This window comes from Orbicella franksi, chromosome 11 (genome assembly GCF_964199315.1).
Source record: "Orbicella franksi chromosome 11, jaOrbFran1.1, whole genome shotgun sequence".
Classification (NCBI taxonomy): Eukaryota; Metazoa; Cnidaria; class Anthozoa; order Scleractinia; family Merulinidae; genus Orbicella; species Orbicella franksi.
The window spans coordinates 23,514,369-23,538,879 of NC_138155.1; the positions used below are offsets into that span (position 1 = coordinate 23,514,369).

Here is a 24,511-nt window from a genome sequence, read left to right on the forward strand (position 1 = left end):
CAAAAACAAAATCATAAAAAGAAATAATACACTTGATAATTTTTCCTAAACTTGATCTGGAGACATTGCGATGTATCAACATTGCGTTTCCATGATTTCGCGTTTCCATGACAACCATGCATTTATGGGCTGCTATGACCAAATTTCTTGGTTTTATTTTCTCGTTTAGCCGTTAGTTTTCACGAAGCTTTATCAAGTTTCTTCCAAAACCTTTGCAGCCTTTGCATCATTTTCGACATTTAACTTTCAAAGATTTCCTGGGATTTTTTGGGCAGATTTTGAAAACTAAGATGGCAATAGTCCAAGCTGTCTGTTTGTTTGTTAAGTTGTTTGTTTGTTCGTTTGCTTGTTTTCCGTAATATAGCGCTTTTTCTATTTCTTAGATGATGTCTCTTACATTAATTGTTTTCTTGATTTATTTTGTAGATTAGACTGAATTACTGAGCTGAGATGTCTTCTGATGACTTGGAAGATAACTTGCTATTAAGGAACAGTGGTGCGTTAACGCTCTCAATTCACATTTTGTTTAACTTAAATAAGTAGTCATGCAACTGAAATCTTTGATATCTATTAGGCAGCCCATTTTCAATGCGATTTCGTCGCATCAAAGTGTTGTACCCTGGAAATTCTATAACTTTTTTAGTTAACTTTGTTCGGTCTGAATAACAGGGATAATGAAAATATCGAGGGACCGCAGCCTGAATCAAACTCAAATTTTTTTAAAAAATGTGCTCTTGCTAAAAATATTATAACAACACAATCTTTCGGGCCGGACTTTCGGATAACATTGGCCGTGCACTCGTACGCAAAGAAGAAAAAAGTCGCCTTTTGTAATTTCATGGTTGTGAAGCATGCATTTTTGCATGGACATCAAAATATATTTAGTTGTTGCACACATATGTACAGCGACAATAAATCACGTTTGATAAGGGATATTTGATATTTGCAATGGGTAAACATTTGGTAGTTATTTGAAGTTATTTGAAGTTAATAAATTCATGCATGTTTTGATTAGTGCTTGATGAATCGGCAATCAAATTGTAAACTGAAGCGAACCAGCTTGTTGACAACTACAGAACTTGTTCATTAAATCGATTTTTTTTATTATTTTTTTTGCAGGATTTCTCAAGTAAATACACTCTGTGAAAGCAATGCATTGAAGAAAAGGACGAATGCCCAGGTATTGGAGGCAAGATATGGGAGGAAGGAATAAAGAAGGCAAAACTTTAGATGCAATATATTGGAGCTGGGAATAATACACAAGGGAGTGAAGTAAGACAGACTATTAGATTAACTTCGAGCGGCAGAATTATGGAAATTCGAAAGATAAGATTTAAAAGACAAGATTCAATTCATTAGGTGCTATCTACAAGGCCAAAGTTACTCGCATGTTTAAATGCAGGGCTGTTCTCCAATTCTAATTGTCTTGTTCACAAAATTATCAAGCCCTAATTTGTGGAAGATCATTTTTGGAACGATTCTTCGTGTTTATCTCTCGGTAAACAGACTCTGTGAGCTCGCGTTTACGAAAGCAATTTTTTTTTTATTTTACTAGTGCAATTAATTAAGCGGATTGATTCTCTGTTTGCGAAAACATCGCAACCAGAAACTATTTCTATCGGCAAATTACAAATGTACGTGTGTGTTTTAAACTGGGCTGTTCACTAATTCTAATTGTTTTGTTTACAAAATTAAAATTCACGTCCAAATTCGACACGGTAAAATTATTTTTGTCGCAAGCCTTCGTGCTTATTCACCAAAAGCTTATTTTTCTCGACAAAGATAACTCGAGGACTTATTCTGCCACATGACTTTATAGGAATGAATTGTATTTGTCAAAATATTGCAACCAAAAATGAATTTCAGAGAATTTTTCTAATAGAATACGTAGAATTTTCGAGCTCACAGAGTCATTTACGAGGGAGATAAGCTTTACATATTTCCAAAATGCTATTTTTCAAAGCCACAATTTATTCAAGCATTGCTTCAAAGTTTTTTGCGGTTCACATACATTCTCGTCTCGCGTTGTTTTCGAAAGTTTTGCTAAGAAGAGTAAACATTGTCTTAAAGCTCAAATTTATGTTCGTGGTTGCTTTCAAAGAAATAATTCCAGGAAACTTTTCTGTAGTATAGCGTGAACGTTTTTCCGTAACCTCGTTCGTTTAATTCTTCGTGTTTATAAAACGTTTTTTAAACTAAGATGATCAAAAATTGTCTTGAAATGCTCAAATTTGTGTGAAAAGCCCATGATTACTCTTCTAGAAAACATTTTTATTTAGCTGTATGCAAGATTAAAATTGTTTTTGCAAAATTGTGTTGAGATTTGCTTTCATGGTAACCCTTGTCAAAATTTTTTAATTTTCCCGCCAAAAAACTTAGAAAAAATACGGGCACTAATAATACGCATGCGCCAATTTTTTAAAAAAAATTACTTCTTGTTAACATCTGTTTAAACATTTTTAATTTTCCCGCCAAAAGACTTAGAAAAAATACGGGCGCCAATAATACGCATGCGCCAATTTTTTTAAAAAATTACTTCTTGTTAACATGTTTTAATTTTCCCGAAAAAATACGGCGCCTAAAATACGCATGCGCCCATTTTTTTTTTTTGGAAAAATGTACTTAAACTCTAAATTTAGACTTAATTTAATAGTCAGTAGATGTTATCTTTTATTCCAATGTGTATTTCTTTTGAAATCTTTATTAAGTAAATAAAATATTTCAAACATTAAAGTACTCACAACAAGTGTTTCATTTGAATTGTTTTATTATCTTTGATTTTCTACTTACAATAGTTAATTAGTTAAGTGAAATTCAATTAAATTAATTACAAAGGTGTCATCAAAAAATTTGCCCTATATATACTAAGACTTTTGGCGGGAAAATTGGAAAAAATTTGCACAGCGTTTCCCCTGACAACTTTTTTGACAAAAATTTTAAGGAGGTACCCCCTTGAATTTTTCCCGCCAAAAATTTCTAACATATACCATCTTGAACACAAACTAACGGAAAAATTTTGATTCCAATCATCCGAGTTTTTTAAAAAAAAAAAAGATTTTGAATGCAGCGAACATTTGTTTGTGTTTAAGATGGTATATTCTATGATGACATCTTGTTAAATAGTCAGCCGTAAGACAACGAGCAGCTAGAAACCTATTTACAGAAATAAGAAGAGCAAGTTAAAAATTTGTACAACAGCAAAGTTTCTGCACAACATCGAGAGGGTGAAAACATTTCCAAATCGAAATAATTAAGAAAGCTTATATAGCCGGGTAAAGTAAGCCCTTACTATATAAACTCTCTTAACTATAGCGATTCCAAAATGTCGCCACCTTCTCAATGTTGTGTAGAAGCGTTGCAGTTGTACAAATTTTAACTTGCTCTTCCCGTTTCTGTAAATAGATTTCTAGCTGCCCGTCATTCACAGCTTAACTATTTAACGTGATATCATCATGCAACATATTTCAAGAAGATAGCAAAGGCAAGCCATGAATCCGATTACTCCCACGAACATTAAAAAACCGCGAAAACTTCAATCTAGTCCTAATTTTTTAGAACTTCCGTAAATTTAGCCAAGATGAAAAACCAATACCCGACGAATTATAGGCCAATTTAAGATACACTGTTCATGGCTTGCTTTGTTATCTTCTAGAAATTACTTCCAGCGAGGTGTTAAAGGTTAATGTCTGGTTATCAAGCTTCAAAACGTATCACTATATATCCTATGGCTTCTTCCTCTAGTAAAACTTTGTCATTTGCGAACGAAAGCAATAACATTTTAGATCAATCAGAAACGTAAACTACAGCTTTGAAAAGCAATAGAGCTAATAGCAAGTGTTTGGAAAAATTTTGTCCGTAGCAAACGATAGCGATAAAATTTCTAAAGAATCAGACAATTGGAACCAAGTTTAGAAAATCAAAGATGAAATGGCGAATATTTTTAGTAAAAATGTCTGTCAGTTGCGGAAGAAAGCAATGTCATTTTAGAACAATCAGACAATTAAAGCTAGTTTGGAAAATCAATAAAGCTAATAGCAAGTGTTTGGAAACATTTTGTCCGTAGCAAACGATAGCGATTAAGTTTTAGAAGCATCAGATAATTGGAGTTACGTTCGTGATAATAAATGTAATAGCGATAAAATTTTTAAAGAATCAAACAATTGGGACCAAGTGTAGAAAATTAAAGATGAAATAGCGAATACTTTTAGTAAAAATGTCTGCCAGTTGCGGACGAAAGCAATAACATTTTAGAACAATCAAACAATCGAAGCTACATTTTTGAAAAGCAGCAGATCAAATCGTGAAAATTTTCAGTAAAAAGGTTTGGCAGTCCAAATGATAGCTTTAAAATATTCCGACAATTGAAGCTACATTTCAAAAATGTAATAGATCTGATAGTAATAAAAGCAAAAAATTTGGAAAATCAGACACTTTTCGAAAAATGCCATTTGACGAATTGCTTGATACCAGACATAATTCATTACAGCCTCGCTGGAAGTTAAACAAGAGGATATATTTGGTTTGTGGTTGATTTTTATACGTTTAGTTCCCTTCCGAAGAAATAATTTAAACCGACCGTTTTCCGTACGGAAATGTATACCACAATATTTGCCGATAAATCAAGTACTTTCTTGATACGAAGATCAATGCAGAAACCAAATATCCTCTTCTAAAATTATTTATTCAAGGTGGCTCTGCATGTCAATACTCAACAAAAGATGTCAAAAGAAGTGTTCACTCATTTTACTGCAAGTGCATAAAAAACCAAAAAAAAAAGCAAACATCGAATGAAATAAGGAAAAAAGCGTTCAATAACTTGTGATCATGTCAACAAATTTTGCAAAAATTCAAAAAAATCAAATTTACTAACGAATAGTCAACTATTCCTTGATCAAGTTGGTGTTTCAAAATTACAAATGAAACGATAGAAATTGTTTGATATTTGTACTGAGCTCTTTTAATGAGCTTCGAGCTGCAGTATTTTCAGAGGAATTGGTTGATTAGTAAATTTTGAGCGAGGAAACTGCTCTTTCAACATTTACAATTCACATCATAAATTAATAGTAGTGTGTTTGTTTCTTTTTTAGAAGCTCGTTGACCCTTTTGGGAGAAAAAGGAAAATCTAAATATTGAAAATTAGTCTGCAAAGCGAAGAATATTGAAACAGACTTTTTAATTTCGTGTCTGAAAATACCAAGATTTGAGAAGTAGAAATAATTCTTCGATTACTCAAAGCGTTTGATAGCTAAACAGAGTAAGATAAGCCCTCCAACAGGCAATTCGCATCATAAATTGAAACTAGGCCTTCGTAAAACTTCAGTGCTTAGTGCGATTTTGGAGAAGAAAAATTAAACTTCAACGTTGAATTGTTTGCTTAATTTATATCACAACAGAATTTCTTATGATTGACATGATCACGTAACTAATAGTTACAAAAAGTCCAATTGCTATCTCGGTTTGATTTCAACATGCAGTGCCACCTTAAAATATTTAACAAACGTTATCTCGAAGTGACGTGTTTTCAAACTTAGGAGAGTTGAGCGATTATAAAACAATTTGGAATTTTTAAAAGGAAAAAAAAAAAGAATGCTCGAATCTGACAAGATAAATAAAGTAAGCATGCAAATACCGACCGATAAAATTTGTTTTAATAAAACTGATGATCGCTCGATCCAAGAAATAAAACTCCCCACAATTTGAAAACATATACTAGATGATAACTCGAAAGCGGTTGAAACCTTTCCGGCAAAAATGGCAGAATTAATTAACAATCACTACCGAACTGAATTTTTTCCGAGCCCGAATATCACTCGAATGCAAACATTTCTGCCGAGAAAAAAAAAACATTAAACGATCAAAATTATTTTAGACTTCGAAGTTTTGACTTCGAACATAACTTTTCTAGTTACAAGACTGTCATTTCTTATCGGAAAGATTTCAATTGAACCAAATTCTAAAATGATGTTCTCAACTTTGTCTTCATCCTCCCTGCTTGAATCCTTTTGATCTCCTCCTGTCTTGCTGACAATCCCTGAAAATAGAATAGACAAAAATTGGGTAAGGAACAAACCCAAAGTTTAAAAACTGAAAAGAGTAAACGAGGAATTAAAGAATTCACAGTGAATTGTTAAACACGAGTGCGCGTTAACAAGTACAAGACAAACTTTGACAAAGAAACGCCAATTTCATGAAGAAAGCCAGACTCTCGAAAAAATAGCTGCTACGAACTTTAGCGTCTGCTATGGTTCCTGAACTAACTTCTGATGTAACTTTAACTCCGTTACTAAAGCCATGAGGTTGTTCTGAAGTTCGACACGAAACGTAAACCGAGTCTGTCTAGCGCACGTGGTAGGACTTGGAGCCGGTATTTTTGGTTGAAGTATTACTTGCAAAGGTAGAATGCAAAGAAATTGGTACTAACCATTGACAGAAATGGGTGTCAACCGACTATCCTTTCCCAAATGTGGACGTCATTTCTTCTTTAAAGAAAGAATCTGCTTCTCGTGTAGAAGGGAGCAGTTCACATCTTACTCCGACGGCAAACATCTCAAAATGACAAACAAGCACCTCAGGTCAGCAACAGTCATCATGAATATGCAAAATAAAATTAGACCAATCAGCTAACAGGCACGTCACAAATTCTAAAGACAACACCCTTTGCACGCTTTACTCTGAGAAAATTTTGCATTTTCCTTGTTCATAGGGAGTTCACGTGAACCTGTATGAGCTAACAGTAACACAATAGGTAATTTTTCAAAAACTATTCACATTTTTACAGTTCTTGATCAATGTCTAAACATTTCCTTCGTTTTTAAATGAATTCTGAAGTGTTCATTTAAACATTTAAACATACAATAACTTACGGTCACATTTTTTTATCACGCGATTCTCTCATCCTTGTACCACACTAAATGTTACCACGAATAATTTTAGGCCTTGTATCTTGATAAAGTCTTTTTTTGTATTAGTCCGTTATACGCTTTCTTAACGTTTTCACATATGGCTTACTGGCTTGAAGAAGGGGGCTTCATTAAGAAGACGAAAGGTATGGCATTTCCATTTGACTGTCAGAGAAACTAAAAAGCTAACACATCAGGGCACTTACCTGGCGAATTATGAAATTTAGAATGTTGGAACGAACCCAGTAGGGAACCCACCGGGAACTCGCGGGGAACGCGGGGTGGGGGAAGGACACGCCCGGAAGGAACTCGGGGTAAAAAGAAAGGAACGCGCAGCGATCCTAGAGTGTAGTAGAAGAGCGCAGGGATTGCAGGAACTACAGCGATTGTACGGGGGAGTAAGTAGTCAGCTCAGGAGGTACCCACGATGAAACACACGATGCGGACTTACGCGATTACGGCATACCCGTGGTAAAACGCACCGGAAACACAATAAAACGCACGGGTAAAACGATTGATGGCAAACGTATGGGAACTCACAACGTTTACACGGGAAAGGTATGAGGGAAATTACCTTACCCGTGCATTTGCTGTGGTCTCCCCGATGCCTGAAATCGAGGTTCCCACGTTCACCTCCCAGTGCGTTCCCCGCGTGTATCGCTCGCGCGTTCCTTGTTCCCGAAAATGAGAAATAAAACATTCGTTCCTTCTTATTACAACGATGTCACATTACATTTACAAATTAAAGGAAACCTGGTTACAATATTTCCTAAGGTGAAAAATACCAAAAAACTTCATGATAAATTTAAGACGGATTACGAACAGAAAACTAGAAAAGAGCTCTCTCACCACCCCGCTATTATTACGCCCTGGTTCAGCCTCGTAGTCATGTTTTCAGGAGCCGCTCGACTCGCTCAACCTCGCTCCTGTCGTCCTTTTTTTTTTTTTTTTCTGTGGTAGTTTATAATCGGATTTTTTCTCTATAAACTCACCAGATTCCAAAATCGACCGCAAAAACGTTTGAAGTAAAGGATACGTCGAGAGACGAGTTCACACAAAGAAGCAGCTTACGAGTACTAGCGTGACCTGGAGCGTGACAAATTTGCATAACAAATCGATCTTTCCGAGAAATTAACTGGGCGTTCCAGGAAGTAAATTGATATGTTTTCGCTCGCCATCGCTTGGGGCGAAAACACGAACATCAGCGTTTTGAGACCTTTTTACTTATATTACGACGAAATATGACTACAATCGGCTGTTATACTTCGAAACTTCCCTTTAAAATGACATCTTAACAAAAGGTAAGACATTTTCAGTTTGCTAATATCGGAAAGCCGTGCGAAATTTATCATTGCATAAATAGAAACTGACCCGCTAAGAAGTAATGTTTAAATATTGATCGAGGTGATTTACAATGTAGAAGAATGAAAGGAACTTGCTAGGAATATCTTTAAATGAACCTGCATCGGTAAACGAATGTGAAAAATCCTTTCAATACATGTAATGAATGTATTTTGATTAATATGCTTCTTTCGAAATGCGAGATCGATGGCATGGCGATGTTGTTTACAGTGTTATAAGGAAATTGTTTTCAAGTAATCTACATTCGAATACGAAGCCACTTTTTGTGTAAAACTTAAGCTATAAAATCTGCAATAAAATCACTGCTTAAACGCATTTAAGAACTATAAAATAAAAAGTGACATCATTTTGGCGTCGGCAAAACGCCATTATGAAGGCACGAGTTACATTTGAAGCCCGTTTTTGCTGTGCGATCTTTAGGTTGATCATCGAGAAATACCCAACACTTCAAAAGATTTTTGCCAACTACTGCGATGGTTTGAAATTTTTTAAAAGCTAAGGATCGTTAGTCTTCTGTACAGCAGTGTTTGGATCGTCACGCGTCGAGTTAGATTGCGTGACGAACCAAGGCTGTCGTCATTCTCGTTCCCAGAACTGCCCGTACCTCTTGGCCGGCGGGGCCTTGGCGCAAGGAAAAGGTGACTCGACCCTGGAGACGTTTTAGATTCTTTCCGTTCCGAAAATACCGCCGGTCGATCTCTGACAAAAACCGTTCCATTACAACAACTACAGAGCTTACAGTCCTCCATAACGAAATATACATACGCCTCTTCCACCTAGGATTTTACTTCTGTTTTATTCTTTGTTAATTCAGTTTAAGTCTGTGGATGCTTCTCCAATCGACCAGTGTTAATTAGAGATCAAACCGTGGATACTTTCTGGAATGAAACTAGTGTTGAATTGGCTAAAATCTTAGTCCAAGAATCTAACCAATCACATTCATGTGTCTCCAAAGCCACCATTTTTTCGTGCCAAGGCTCCGCCGACTGAGAAGGACAGGGAGCTCTGGGGTCGAGAATGAGATCGGTGACACATTTCGATGCCGGTTGAGTCACATGTTTCTTGAATTTGTAATCCAAATAGCCCGCTAGGAATAGAAAAACAAACTAACCTTTTAAACCTCTCGGCAGATCTTTGAACGCTGTTATTCTTGAATCAACAATGGCTCAAACAGGTACGGTCACACTCCATTGTATAAAATGCCATTTAGAGCTAGCGAGGAAAGAAACCCTGATGTTAGCTTCAATTCCACCTTCTCATTGTCACCTCGCAGTCAGACAGGACAAAGAACATGTGGCATTCACAAAACTCATTCAGGTTGAAAATCCGAAAGGCGGTAAAAGCGCACAGTATTGTCCTTACATAGTTTATTGTCAAGAATGTGATTCACACGTGGGTAACATAACAATACTATCATCGAAAAAACTTATCTGCTACAAAATAGAAAACGTGTACATTTGTCACGCTGGCAAAGAGATTAAAGCGAAAAGACTGAAGAATATAACGAAGAGACTTGAAGAAGAGTGCGGTATTGAAGTTGTTAATATGTCGCCTGAAGGTGAAGCCCCCTCTCGGTCCCCTCGATCTAGCGAAGCTTTGATTTATTGCGATACAAGCGGGTTGACCCATACCTCGCGGGAAATTGATTCCTTGACGCGCCAGATACCGCGGGACTACCAACGCGAGCTTTTCCTTTCTGCCGTGAGCCGAAATACGCTGGTCTACCTGCCCACGGGCTCGGGAAAGACGTTGATTGCGGCGATGGTACTGAGTTGCATGAAGAAATTAAATCCAAACAAACTGATGGTGTTTCTGGTGGACCGGGTACCATTAGCATACCAACAAAGCGACTACATCAAGTCCCAGGTGCCAGACTTAAGGGTTGAAACGTTGGTTAGTGAAATGGAGGAAAAGAAGAAAATTCACGAACGGTTAGCTGATAATGAAGTCGACCTGCTTGTTTTAACTCATCAGATTTTTCTAAATTTTCTGGCCGTCACAGAAAACCCACCCGTTCGTCTAACCGATGTTTCAGTGCTGGTTTTCGACGAGGCTCACCATTGCCGTGGCAACCACCAATACAAGCAAATCATGGAGTACTACAAAAACACGCTAAACAAGTTTAAACCTGTTGTGCTGGGTTTGACGGCTTCGCCGGCCGGGGAGATTACAGTTGAAAGAACCAGTTTGAAACTTGAGGAGTTGTTAGACAACCTGTCTTGTTCGATTGCGATGCCTGTTCTGACGTCAAGCATGATACATGTTAACATTCCTGATACAATATACGACGTATCAGAATGTATGAGCAACAGGCACGTTATTCTCAGGGGACATATAGAGGACCATGTGAAACATCTCAGGACAATGCTTCAAACTGACGATGCACTGAGTCGTCAAACCCTTCAAGAGCTTCCTTTGTTCTCCCCTAATTTCAGAGGTGCGCTACGACGGCTGAATGACAGCTGCCATGGCAAAAAGAAGCGAAAAAAGACGCTAATAGCTGGCGAGCATGCGATGCACATGCTCAGTGTTGTTGACCTTAACGAGGTTCTTGGCTACCAGCATGCCATGGAATGTCTTAGAGATTGTGTCTACCGCACAATTCAAGCTGTTTCCCCCAAAGAAAGCGCCCTCAAGAAATTGATTGGCAGTCAACCTACCTTTTTAGATCTTAAACGGTTAGTTGATAATGTGGTCCGGGAAGATTCCCCTGTGTCAGACAGATGTAACACTCTCGTGAAGCACCTAAAGCATTTTGTTACCCGCGCTCGAGAGGATGAAACTTCCAGAGGTATCGTCTTTGTCAGTATGCGCAAAACAGCCTACAAGTTGTGCGAGCAAATCAGAACTATCCCGGATGTGACGAAAACGTTGAATCCCGAACCTTTTGTTGGCCATGGACAAGGAAGTTATGACGGAATGGCGTGGAGAGAGGAACAGGAGTATTTGTTAAAGCAGTTTAGATCAGGAGTAACGAAGCTTCTCGTTTGCACCAGCGTGTTAGAGGAAGGACTGGATGTTCCAGAATGTAACTTGGTCATCCGCTTTCAAGGCGCGGCTAGCTTGCGCGCCCTTGTTCAGACCCGCGGGCGCGCGTCCCGTCGACCCGACAGCACATTTGTCGTGATCTGCAATGAAGAGGAAAAGAAAGTTGCGGAAGACTCGCTTCGCAGAGAACAGAACATGGAAGAGGCAATTGAACGTCTGATGGAGAGCCAGACGACTCGATCACAAGCGGAAGAGTTCGGATGCGAAGTTAAAAAGCCAAAATTCTTCCCTGATGCAGAAGAGAATGGTGAAAATGTCCAGATCGAGCGCTACAACCCAAACGTAACGGTCTTGGTGCAAAATCTAGCAGGTCAGAAACGCCGCGTTATAGATTTCTTAAACAACAACTTCGAAGTAATGTCGGCGAAAGTCATTCAGTCCACGTCAGTTTCAAGTGAAGCAACAGAAGGCAAACCCACTCCACAACATATGGAGTTTGAACTACAACCTAATGAGGACGGTGATGACGAGTTCCGATCTCAAGAAGAGTTTATTTGTCACGTGACGAAAGTTTGGTGCTCAAATCTGACGAACCAAGACGAGGAACCACTTCCGGTTTGGCTCCAGCCCTCTCTCCCCAAGAAACGTCGCAGACCTGAGGAGCCTGTTCATTGGCTAAAAGCAAATCCCTTGTTTCTTGGGACTTTCATCAATCGATGTCATTTTCGATCCCAATGGCCTTCAGAGCCCATCCTAAAGAACGTTCATATTAATTTCGACCACAGCCTCAAGATCTTGACCGTTCTCTTCTTCGTGCAAGGGAGTTCCTATAAGTTGGAACTTCGATACGATGAGCTCGAAGATTTCATTGCGGTGGATAGCGACGTGCATGCTAAAGTGAACAAAGTTTTTCTCTCAGTAAGACACCCTCCTCGATTGTACCAAGACAGTGAGGACAATCTTCCACAAGGTGTTCACGGTGATGGACAGGACGTCGACGACGGTTTCCATGAACAAGATGCTGAAGACGATCTGAACGACTCGTTGGATGATCGGAGTGACTCGGAAAACGAAGGCTTCTCGACCGATGAAGAATACCCGGATGTTGTAAGGAATTTTCACGAACGTGCCTCCCGAGATTCCTTTCAGGATGAAATTATCTGGGAACGAGTGTCAGACATCGGAAATAGTGAAAATGCTTGGAGCCAATGCTTTACCTATTGTCTGGTAATACCATCAGAGGAATCCATCAAACTGAGGCGTCTGTTGACTTCAATTGAGAGAAGATTCGACAAGAAGACATTTTACTGTCGCGTTAAGAAGAGCTTTGGAAGACTTCCAGATGTCGTCATCCCACCCGATTTGCCTTTTGACGTCAAGTATGCTGCACAGAGTGTCATCAGTTTTCATCCTGCAATTCGCGGAAGAGAGCCTGGAACATTTGGCGGCCTTCTGCAAAGTAAACCTCCTAATATGGTCATCCAAGCCTTGGAGAAGTTAAAGAAAGCATTGGAACAGGACAAGTTCTGCAATCCTTGTAACACTGTTGAAACACTACTGAACCAGAACAGTCCGTCGACTTCCGGAATTCAAAACAGGCTCGTCCCAAGCCATTGTGCACTGATTAAACGCGCGGTCATCACCCCAACGAGGCTACTACTGTACCCACCGGAAGTAATGGTCAAAAATCGCGTGCTCCGAAACTATAAAACGGAAGACTTCCTCTGCGTCAGTATCCGTGACGAGGACCTGTCAAAAGTGTCGGCAGCCAGAGGAAGTGTTGATCTTCTGCTTGATGGTGTTCAGCGTGTTTTAGATGAAGGACTGGGAATAGCAGATCAGCGGTTTCACTTTCTGGGGTCCTCTAACAGTCAGCTGCGTAACCATAGTTGCTGGTTTGTTGGACCCAGCTTGCAACCGGCTGAAATACGTGACTGGATGGGAGACTTCAGAAATATCAAGTAAGTCAGTAATGTCTAGTTGTCAAATTCTTTTCACCATGCTAAACAAAACTTCTAATCATGAAAAGTCTTGGGTACAAGGGTTTGTTTTAAACAACCTGTGTTCCTTTCATGGTCAGCACTGACCTGCAGACAAACGTTTTAGGACCCTTCAGTCTACTCCTATGATTTTTCTCTCTTAATAGCACTCAATAGTATAGCTAGAAAAACTTGCACACAGTGAAAACACGTCAAAATAAGAAGTGATTCTCCGTCCATTTTTAAACGCTAGGTGTGTTGCCTCGTACATGGCTCGCATGGGACAGTGTTTTTCCACCTCCATGGACGCAGTGGGCTTTGCTATCAGTGAAGGGACTTTTTATGACGACGAAGACGATGTTAAGACAGCTGACCACAAATACTGCTTTTCTGATGGAGTAGGAAGGATATCAGAGGAGCTAGCCGCAGAGGTATGTACATGACAACAGGGTATATTGTCTTGATATAACACCAAATTCTCAAAACTCAAAGAAACGATACTAACTATTTAGGAGAATTCGTATTTCTATCACAGAGACGAAAGGGCTTAAACTTCACATTGGTGTTAGTTTCGCTTACTTCTTCTGACAGGTTGTCAAGAAAATCGCCAAACCGTTTAAACCATCTGCATTCCAAATCAGATTCGCTGGTTACAAAGGAGTCCTTGCAGTAGATCCCAGTCTACCGGGCAAACAGGCTTTGTTCCGACCCAGTATGAACAAATTTGAGAGCTTTCACCGCAGGCTGGAGGTACTGCAGACGTCTCGTCCCCAGGCCGTTTATCTAAACCACCAGATCATCATGTTGCTGTCCAACTTGGGAGTCCCGGATGAAGTTTTCATCCAATTGCAGAACGACATGTTGAACCAGCTAGCGGGTAAGCTTATATATAGCGCGCGCTTACGCTTGAACTTGAAGGAGTTCATTTCTCGATAATGTGGTAGTCTGTTAGGTCGGTTTTCCAAACTGGTTTGTTAATCAAAAAGCAACGCAGTGCATGTGCATGGAATCGTGTTATTTGGCCAAGTGATATTAAAGACCATGACACAGTGATGAAAGTTTAATCATCAACTAAACAGTGTCTCCGTGCGGCGCATTTCACGAGGGAGAGAACAAGGGAACCGGCCATGCAATTATTTGAAAGATGTCGTGATGAGGGGGCATTCCATACACTATTGTGCTTTAGTGTCGTGTACCTCAAATCATAGTGGTTCTAACTTTTAAGTCTCTGGAAAAAGCCCTGATTTGTGACCATTGAAATGAAAGCTACTGAGCAGAACTTTCATGTGGTACTGTTTATTATGCTGTACAAGGTGGTTCTAACTTTTAAGTCTATGGATGAAATCCTAGTGTGTGACCATTCAAATGAAAGCTATTGAGCAGGACTTTCATCTGGTACTGTTTATTATGCTGTACAAGGTGGTTCTAACTTTTAAGTCTGTGGATGAGACCCTAGTGTGTGACCATTCAAATGAAAGCTATTGAGCAGGACTTTCATCTGGTTCTGTTTATTATGCAGTACAAGATGATTTTAACTTATAAGTCTGTGGATGAAACCCTAGTGTGTGACTATTCAAATGAAAGCTATTGAGCAGTACTTTCATGTGTTTATTATTCTGTACCAGGTTGGTTTAACTTTGAGGTCTTTGCTTCCAACCCTTTTGTGACCATTCACTCTTGAGTAGTCCCTTTGTGGAGTGATATTTACTCTGCGATATTGTTGCTGTTCGCTTACCCTATGGACAATATTTTTTCCTTGATTTGATTGTCAAGATGATCTGAATTGACGAGGTCAAATTTGATCTGTTCCCAGGGATGCTGGTAAATGAACATGACGCTATCCAGTTACTGGGAAGTGGAGCCAAAATGGGCGTGTCCTATCACAGTTTATCAAGCGCTGGGATACCGCTGACAACTGAGCCGTTTTTTAAGTCCCTTCTGGTCGCCATGTATAGAAATAGCATACACGAACTTCTCTCTCGAGCCCGCATTCGTCTGCCGCCAGCGGGGGCACGTTTGATGATGGGCGTCATGGACGAGTCGGGGGTATTGAAACCAGGCCAGGTACGATAGAAATTATTCCTTTCCATTTTATCGAGGATTTCCCTACAGTTTCTAAGTCTGCAACAAATTCCAAGAAATTTGACCATTTATATTGGAGATAACACAATAAAGACCAATGTCATCTGTTACCTATCTCATTTGTTACTTATTTTCACACTAAGGCTCAGAGGCCCCTGAAAATATTTAGTGTTGAGAAAAGAGGGCCAGTTTTCTAGTTTCACAGGTTCGCAATGCGTCCAGAGAACTGGACAGATGGGTACATGATTGACGAAGAGCCGGTAAGGTCAAGATAGCTGGATACTGGCCAAAATCTTTCTCTGCGTTTTTATGTTCCGATAGGCAGTCGAGGTTCACAAACGCGCACAAAATATCGAGGCCAATATCCAGCTATCTTGACAGAACAGACTTGGTAAAAAAGGAATCTATCCTGTGGCGTAGGGGACATCAATTTCTTGCGGTACCGGCAGCGATATCGTCTGTTGACGGCACTGACTTAGTCAAATTTTGTTATATGGTGCATGGGACATATTTTCTTTCGGGATACAACGGGCAATCCCTAGCTTCATCTTGTCCACTCAGATAGCCAATCACAACGCAGGATTTGATTCAACTTGCCCGCTCGCAGATATCATCTGTATATAACACCTCTTACTGCGTGTTTTTCATCACATTAGGTCTACGTGCAGTATTCCGAGGAATCAAAGCGCGAGGACCGGGAGGACGAGTTCAACAAGAACCGCAAACATGTACTCAGGGGACCGGTGGTGGTGACCAGGAATCCATGCCTACATCCGGGAGATGTTCGCCAACTCGAGGCTGTAGAGGTACCACGGCTCGGCCATCTTGTGGACTGTATTGTTTTCCCGCGTCGAGGATCGCGACCCCATCCCAACGAGATGGCAGGTAACGAGATTTGTCGTTTGTAAATCAAGTTGAATCTTCACCAGTCTTTACTGTATTTGCTAAATGTTAGCTTTGTTATCATCCTCTGGGTATTTTTCTGTCAAATCATAACCAGAAGCAATGTGTTTCCCGACTATAATTGGTTTTTAGCACAATCTATTTTTCATTAAATTAAATCGTTAGCAGCAAAGGTGTCTAACGTTGTGAGCGCTCATCTCCTGCTATCGACTGAATACTCTTTCTCTGTTTTCCCATACCTTAAGGGAATGTTTTTTCTCAGCGAGGTTGTCATTGACCACTAAAAACATTCAACATTTAACTTCCTTTTAAATCAGGACGGTAAATCGTTTTTCCATTTTTTTTTTTTAAGAATTATCAATGACTAATTAGTTATGGGACCTCGTGTCGTTCAATTCATTCTGTAATCATACACGGGGTCGTACTATTTCTTCAATCATTTTATTGCAGACCGAACTGAACTCCATTGAGTCCAGCGACAGTTTGGAGGTTTCCTTGAATTAGGTAAAGCGCAGGCTAGGGTTAGAATCGTATTTCATTTCTTAACCAGTGGATTCTTGTGATATTATAGGCGGTGATTTAGATGGTGATCTGTACTTCGTTTGCTGGAACGAAAGCCTGTTGCCAAGGAAACCGAATTTCCCGCCAATGGACTATCCGGCGCTTCAGAAAAAAGAGCAGGATGAACCAATCACAGCTGCTGACATGACCAAGTTTGTGGTTGATTATATCCGGTCTGACCAGTTAGGGGTGATTGACAACGCGCACAAGGCCTTGGCTGATGTGGAAAAAGGCGGAGTGGAATCCGAGATCTGTCTGCATTTAGCAGAGCTACACTCCTTAGCGGTTGACGCTCCCAAGACGGGAAAGTGGCCCCAGATGCCGAAAATGGGACCGTTGAAAAGGTACCCTGATTTTATGATGAAGTCTGATAAAGCTAGTTATCCGTCTGATAAGCTGTTAGGAAAGCTTTATCGACGTTGCCGAAAGTTTAAGGACACGGCGTCGGAGAAACACAGCCAGAAAATGCGAGTCGACAGTTCATTCCTGCTGTCAGGTCATGCTGAGTACAATGACAAAGCCAGAGAAGTGTATGAACAGTACCGTACCGAGATGGAAGCATTGATGCGTTTGTACGGCATTGAAACCGAGGCCGAAGTCTTCACCGGGTGCTTCTTAAAACTTCGAAATCGTTTACGCAAGGAGAAAACCGAGATCGCAGAAATCGTCGGCGAAAGGCTGTTCGCAATACGATCGAAATTCCGACGGGAATTCTTTCGTGAGTTCGACCACGATGGGCAATCGTTAGTGGACAGTACGCAGATCTCAAACGAGATGCTCCTGAAAGCGTCAGCCTGGTACAAAGTGGTTTACACGCATGCGCATGAGCACGAAGATGACTCTGATCCAGTCCACGGAAAGAGGTTGCTCGGGCTCCCCTGGTTTATCAATGACGTCATGCTCGCTATCAAAGAGCGCAAAGAACCGCGAGGTTCGATTTCTGCTCAAGCCTTAGATGTTAGTACAATGGTGGGCCAGAGTCTCACCAGATTGTTCAATGAGGAGAAGAGCTGGTTACTTGAAGACTTCCAAACACGAGTGAAAATAAAAAACAGGATTTCTAACCATCTTAGATCCTTCCAACCTAACCACTCGCTTACCATGATTGGATCTTCGGCTACACTTCTGTTTCATCAGAATTCAGACCTGGATCTCTGCTTTCTACCACAAACGCACCACACAAGGTCTCGTAGTGTTCCTGCGATACAACCGGAAGAGAACAGCAGCTCGATCGAAGTTCAAGCGAACATTCTCCAGACACTGATTCCACACTTGAAGGAGGAAACGCAATCCGAAGAACAAGAATATGAAGACAAAAACGCCACAAATCTATTCTGGAAAGTTCGCTTGGTTAACAAACAGCATTTCCCGGTGAGCATGAGTTTTCCTCAAATTATACTCAAATTACCTAGTGTATTCTGCCTATTAAACGGCAAACTAGTGAATTTACTACCGCAAACTTGATTTTATAACTTATTTCAATAATCCACTCCTCAAATTCACACCGAGACTTGATCCTCTACTTGATTTTTCATTCGATTAATGACCAAAATTCAAGAAACAACATTAGAGTAATTCTGTCATATTCATTCAAGAAATGAGAAGCTAAAAAAGGATTTAACAACGAAGTCGACAAAAGAGGACTTTACTCAAATGGCTTCTCTATGAAAGATGTGCAAATCAGAGATTCATAATATAATACCAGCAACTGAGACTTTTTAGTCTCAGTTGGGACCAGTTGGGATTCTTAATAATTTGTGTTCTATTTGCAATATTTGTTTGGTTATTTACAGTGTCCTCAGTTAGCACAACTGTGCTAAATACATTTGAGGCTTAAATAAAGCTATTGTTATTATTATTATTAGCTTTGTTACCTCCGTTTAAAGGAGCTATGTCACGTTTGAGCATCTTGAAAAGTTAAACCTAAATTTTTCAACTTCATCGTTTGTAATCCGTGTTAATCTTCTCCATCCTTAATCATCCTTGTTCCTTTATGGTTTATTATCATCTCTTTGGTGTTTTTCTGTCTTGGTAAACTTTCATTTTCGGGTTTCCTTCAATTTAAAGGTAATTTTGTACGTGGCCAAATAACCCAAATGACGTGACGGGGCTCCTTTAATCAGCACCAAATATCGCGCCCATTCGCGTCTCTGGTAGTGTAAAAAATAGAATGAGTGGCCGGCCTCTTGTTTCGGTCACCAAATCCCAGTATTCTGCTCTCTCTTTACAAATATTCATAACTTGAATTGGATTTTCAGGTTCTTGTTTGTAAGCGGCCAGCAGAGAAGTTCCAAGCTGGTAGCAATTGCCCGTCTAATCTTTCCTGTGATTTGAGTTCTTCTCCGGACAGTTTAAACTTGACCATACTGGTGTCCAGCTACACGAAGTCATATCCGCGACTGTTGCTGGTGCTGCGTGCCGTTCACCGATGGTGTTACGTGACAGGAGTGTCACGCAATTCGGCTGGTGCCGGAAACATTTCTAATATCCTGGTCACCCTGCTTCTTGTTCAGTGCATGCGCAAAGGGCTTATTGGAAATTTTAACGTAGAACACATCGTGACCAAGAGGCAACAGCTAGTACAAGGTGGCGTGACGGATGGCGCCCAGTACATGGAATGGGAAAAAATCGTTCACCGTCTTGAAAAAAGTTGTAGCGAAAACCCAACGGACACGCCCCTCACCCAAGCGGAGCTGGACACAGCCCAACTTGGTACAGTCCTTATGACTTTCTTTCAAACGCACGACTCGTCTTTTGAAAAAGACCTCCCAGATACCTTTGCGCGCATCTTACAAGTGCGAAAACTTGCAGAGCTGCTTGACAAAGAGCATTTACTCCTGGTGAAAGAGCATATGCAACGTGCCTATCAGCTGTTAGCGTTGTATGGAGATGTGCAGATCATGCTGGCGATAAGCGGCTCTGAAGATTACAACGTCATTTTCCTTTCTCCTCTCCTTACAACCTACTTAGCAGGCGTCGAGAAAAGCAAAGCCCAAGGAATTGCAAGGAAGACTGGGGCGACGAGCATCGTCATTCGTCCCAGTTTTCCCCGATCTCGAGCTTCAGCCATTCTTGAAGTGAAAGGAAGTGAGCCCGTCATCCGAGCTGTGGAAAGAGAGCTGGAAAAAATGTCTACTCAGGCGTCAAGTGACAGGATGTCGCTCATGAGTGGCTGTTTCGTGGAAGACGCCAGTCTGCTGTTGTTTGAAGGCAGTCGGAATCAAAATGATCGCGTGACGCTGACACCATATGACGGGCCTTGTCATCAGACACACGATCACCTAGCACGTCATCTCGCTTTCTTGGATCCGGAACAAACCCCCTCCAACGAATACGCGTTTCGTCGCTTCATTGAGAAGTTCTTTCAGCAGCTGCGCGTGTTGGAGAAAGATTTCGATTATCAGCTGCATGGAAGTTACGAATTCGCCGTGCACTTTGGTAGAGTGTACATGTTTAATATACCGCACTCTTTGCTGGAAGACAGCGAGTCCATCACCATTGCGATGCTGCGAACCAATAAGCGGAAGTCGCCCATCCCTCAACTAAATCGCGAGGCCCCTGAAACGGTAGAATTCGTGGACCCGGAGACAGCACGCGCACGTCGAAGACGACCGCGTCGAAAACGCGCTGTTAGTACCGACGAAAACCGAAAGAAGCGTGTACGTGTAAAACCTTCAAGAAGCTCGTTCTACACCGTCATGCACTCGCCAGAGAGAGTGAAGTTATTTCTTGAGGCATTCGAATTTCAACCTGACCCAAATCCCGCGGAAAAATACCTGGTGGACATTTGTGATGACGAAGTAGAATTTTACGTCCGATTTGACAACAAGCTCAAATTTGTCGAGATTAAGTTTCCAAATCTCCGCTGGTGTATGGTAGATGTCAAAAGACCTTGGCAACGGCGCCCAGATCATGACGTCATAGAAGACGGCCGCGTGACAGATGATGACGTCATGCTGGACGGTTGGGAGACGGATGTACGCTTCTTGTTACAAACCCGGAATGCTTTGGGGCCGTGCGACATCCGGGATACAAAATACGCGAAGTACCAGCACATACTGGAGCCCAGTGATTCCGTGCGGTCTTTTAAAGTTCAGGAAGACCTGTGGAAACATCTCAGGCTTATTCGTGTTAGCAGGCTGAGGAAGTTCAAGCACGTTTCACCGCCAGGTGGCTTCTTGTCTGGATTGACAGTGTACCTTAATAAAGTTACTGAATATTCCAGGCCCGCAAAATCACAAGTGGATGATTTTGGGAAAGTGGTCACTCGATGGGAGGTGTCACTGGAAGCAACGCTTCCAACAGATGACGAGCAAGGAATTTCATTTAAGTTTCCAGCAAAAGAGACCATGAAAAGGTTTCTACATGAAGTCTGGAAATTCGCGTTCTCGCTGTCCTCGTTCGTCTCGGAGGACATGGTACATCAGGCATATTAGTTTTCAGACCTCCCCATCCGGCGAACTTATGACGATTTGTCACTATGACGTCACGGGAATGCACAATCACCCGTTCCTTGGATCTATCTTGCAATACACGCTCGCCAAAGACAAGACACTCTGAGGGCAATCGAACTCACTAACATGCTGCGTTGCAATTTTTATAGATATTCAGGATGGATTTTTTCTAAGACATTTGCCGTTGTACACGAAATAGCGGTGTCAACTGACAAAACAACTTTTTGGAAACCAAGCGGTCAGAGTGTAGTTTTTCAGGCCAATTAATCGCTTGATATTTGGAAGGTACATTTTAGTAAATGGCTGCCAATTTTGAATTTCTTTGTAAGCATAAATATTTAGACTACAAGTAGTCCCTCTTCCGCTTAGTCCGTCGAGCGAGACCGTAAATAAACCGCGAGGAAAAAATGGCTGCGTGAAAAGCGCGCTTCTCGCCGCCAGGATTTCGCGCGACCATTTTTTTCTCTCGCGGTTTTCTTTCTTTTTTTCTTTTCTTTCGATAAAATCAGTTATGAAGGCATGATTGATCAACGCAGTTGTACACACAACTTAAGCAGCTGTGAAATTAAAGCCTGAAAAAATATATATATATTCAAGCCAACTGGAGCTGGTCACTTTGCACAAAGTGACCAGCTCCCAGTTGGCTTGATAGCTCAGTTGGTAGAGCACTGCACCGGTATCGCAGAGGTCATAGGTTCGAATCCCGTTCAGGCCTGAATATATATATTTTTTTTTTCAGGCTTTAATTTCACAACTGCTTAACTTACGAGTATAACTGCGATGATCAATCATGTCGTCATATCTTTCTTTGCAGTTCAAATATATGATCTTTCCTATATTTACTTGTAAAATCATATTCAGTTGTTAAAGCAAGATAATCGATAAAGATCCACAGTATCTATGAGTTAAACGACTGCTTAGATTCTGCACTTACACTGCTTACTGCCGCTGAAAATTCCTCTTGTAACGATTCTTCATCTTCCAAGACATCCAAAATCGCATCCAAATCATCTTCAAGTATCGTAAGTCCATCTACTTCATCCTCCATTTTGTTTACAATGTGTCCAGGGCCCGCTTCACGTGACGTGCGGGCTCAACATCTCATAACCAGTCCCCTGCGCATGGAATGAAGGATACCTTCGTTGCGTGTGCCGGATTGCACGGACGCATGGCAGAGCGCAGGGGAACGCACAGAGAACTGCTGGTTTGCACTTTCACGTCATCAAAAATAAAAATCGTCAAGAATCGGGGACATGATAGATGATAGATAAACAACCTCGCCAAGATTTAGGTCTGTGCAGTTTTTTATTCACGCGTTATTCAGAGAAGTGTTTCCCCAAATTTATAGAGCTTTGTATGGAAACTTGGCACCAGAAATGTACATCTCAAAAGAAGCATAATGACACACATCGTGCTGTTGCCATGACAACAGCTATGCTCCTGGTCTCGTTTTAATTAAGACTAAAATTCCCAGATTTTATCTTACGCAAGGATCATCCACACCCAACAAACTAATAGGGAGAGTTAAGACAATATGGGCACCATGTGGGTTTCGAGCAAGACCCTCTGTCCCACTTTAAAAGCATGCAAATGGAGATATTTGGTTTTTCACAGAAAGAGACTGGAGCCAATATTGTTGCCATGTTAACAACATAGTAGGTGTCATTCTGTTTCTTTTGTGATTTCTGGTGCCAAGTTTAAAGAATACTGTTCAACATTTCTAGAGATATTCTTGATTCAATGTTATACTGTTTTTAAAAGTGGAACTACTTATGACGTCATCACTTTCGTCATTTACATAATACAAAAAAGTAAATATCTCTAAAACAAAAAAAGATATGCCAAAAAAGAAAACGCTATTCTTCTTTACTTTGAGAAGCCTTTCAAATAAGCAGCAATTAGTTTTTTTTTTACTTCATAGGCACTTTAAGTGTTGTAAAACGTCAAGTTATTACAGGGTCTTAAATTTGATGAAACTAAACTTCAGAAGGATTGGTAATTTTTTGTTTTAGAAAATGATGACGTCACTTGAAAACCGGCAATATAATTGCAATTTTAATCATTTTTTTTATTAGGCCTAGTCTTTAATTAATTATGTCCCGTATGCTTTTTACTGATTGGAACCTTATAATTATTAGTAGTATATATAGGTGTCCACAATGAGTTTACTGTTTACAGTAAGCTAGTATTTTTGACACGGTAGTAAAGTTATTCGCTCGTTCGTCCGTTTGTTCGCTCATCCGTTCATTCGCTCGTTCGCTCGTTCGCTCGTTCGTTCGTTCGTACGTACGTTCGTTCGTCCGTTCGTGGTTCGTTCGTTCATAGATAGATAGATAGATAGATAGATAGATAGATAGATAGATAGATAGATAGATAGATAGATAGATAGATAGATATAAACACGATAATAATTAAGAGTCCCTGTCAATAAATATGGAAAATAACTCGGCAAGGGTCGAAAATTCGATTTCCCTCATATTTTTACGGTAGATAGGCTAGGGCATAACAAAAACTACTGGATAGTTTTTTTGGCAATATATCCTTTTATTTCAAAGAAATATGCAAATTAGCTAATTCCGTTAAAATCGTCATTTGACGCACCATTTTGTTAAACAAGTTTGAGAGCCTCGCATGCAAAACCACATCACTCTTCCGTCTTTAAAACAACGAACCGCTGCAAGCAAGGATTCAAGCAGCAATAGATCAAACGATGATTAAACGTAATGTTTTGGTGGAGTGCAAAGCAAGCAACTATCTACAAATCACTTAGCCGTTTTTGACTTAGATGCAGTGGTGATCATATGTGTCGAAAGAGGGTCATAGATTCATGGTGTTCGACCATTAAATAAGTTGACAGTTGGCGATGTACATCGGACGTTGTGTAAACAAAAGCAAACTTCTGCTTTATGTGCAACGAACGGTGACGGAAACACGTCAAATCGGCGTTTGGACCTGCCTTTTACCGTAAATAAGGTTAGAACATTTCGAAATTATCAGCTCTGTGTCTATTTCAACTTAATATAGCTCAAGACATGTGGCGCGTGCTAAAATATATGTCTAACCCGTAAATTGAAATCTGACGACGGACGTTCAAATATCTGCATTTTTAACGTACTTTGAAAAGCTCTCGCGTCGCTCACAATCATTTGCCCAAAGAAATTTTTACAGGAATCTGTAGACCATCCTTCTGCGATTCAACCACCAGAAGCTTAATCCATTTGAAGGTTTCGCACATGGTGAATATCGATTATTTTTACGAAGTACTTTTAAGTGAATGAAATAC

General features: G+C 40.4%; 1 protein-coding gene across 1 annotated transcript in view; it reads left to right on the top strand.

Moving 5' to 3' along the window:
- The first annotated feature begins 7,073 nt into the window (after positions 1 to 7,073).
- Positions 7,074 to 24,511, top strand: part of LOC145502685 (uncharacterized) — an 18,419-nt gene continuing 981 nt past the window's right edge. Inside the window, exons 1-8 of the mRNA XM_081482032.1 lie at positions 7,074 to 8,200; positions 9,392 to 13,210; positions 13,482 to 13,659; positions 13,820 to 14,105; positions 15,042 to 15,292; positions 15,967 to 16,195; positions 16,785 to 18,145; positions 19,033 to 23,541. Of these exons, the coding sequence (XP_081338158.1) occupies positions 9,423 to 13,210; positions 13,482 to 13,659; positions 13,820 to 14,105; positions 15,042 to 15,292; positions 15,967 to 16,195; positions 16,785 to 18,145; positions 19,033 to 21,210 (8,271 nt within the window). The 5' untranslated portion in view covers positions 7,074 to 8,200; positions 9,392 to 9,422 and the 3' untranslated portion in view covers positions 21,211 to 23,541. The remainder of the gene's footprint in view (positions 8,201 to 9,391; positions 13,211 to 13,481; positions 13,660 to 13,819; positions 14,106 to 15,041; positions 15,293 to 15,966; positions 16,196 to 16,784; positions 18,146 to 19,032; positions 23,542 to 24,511) is intronic.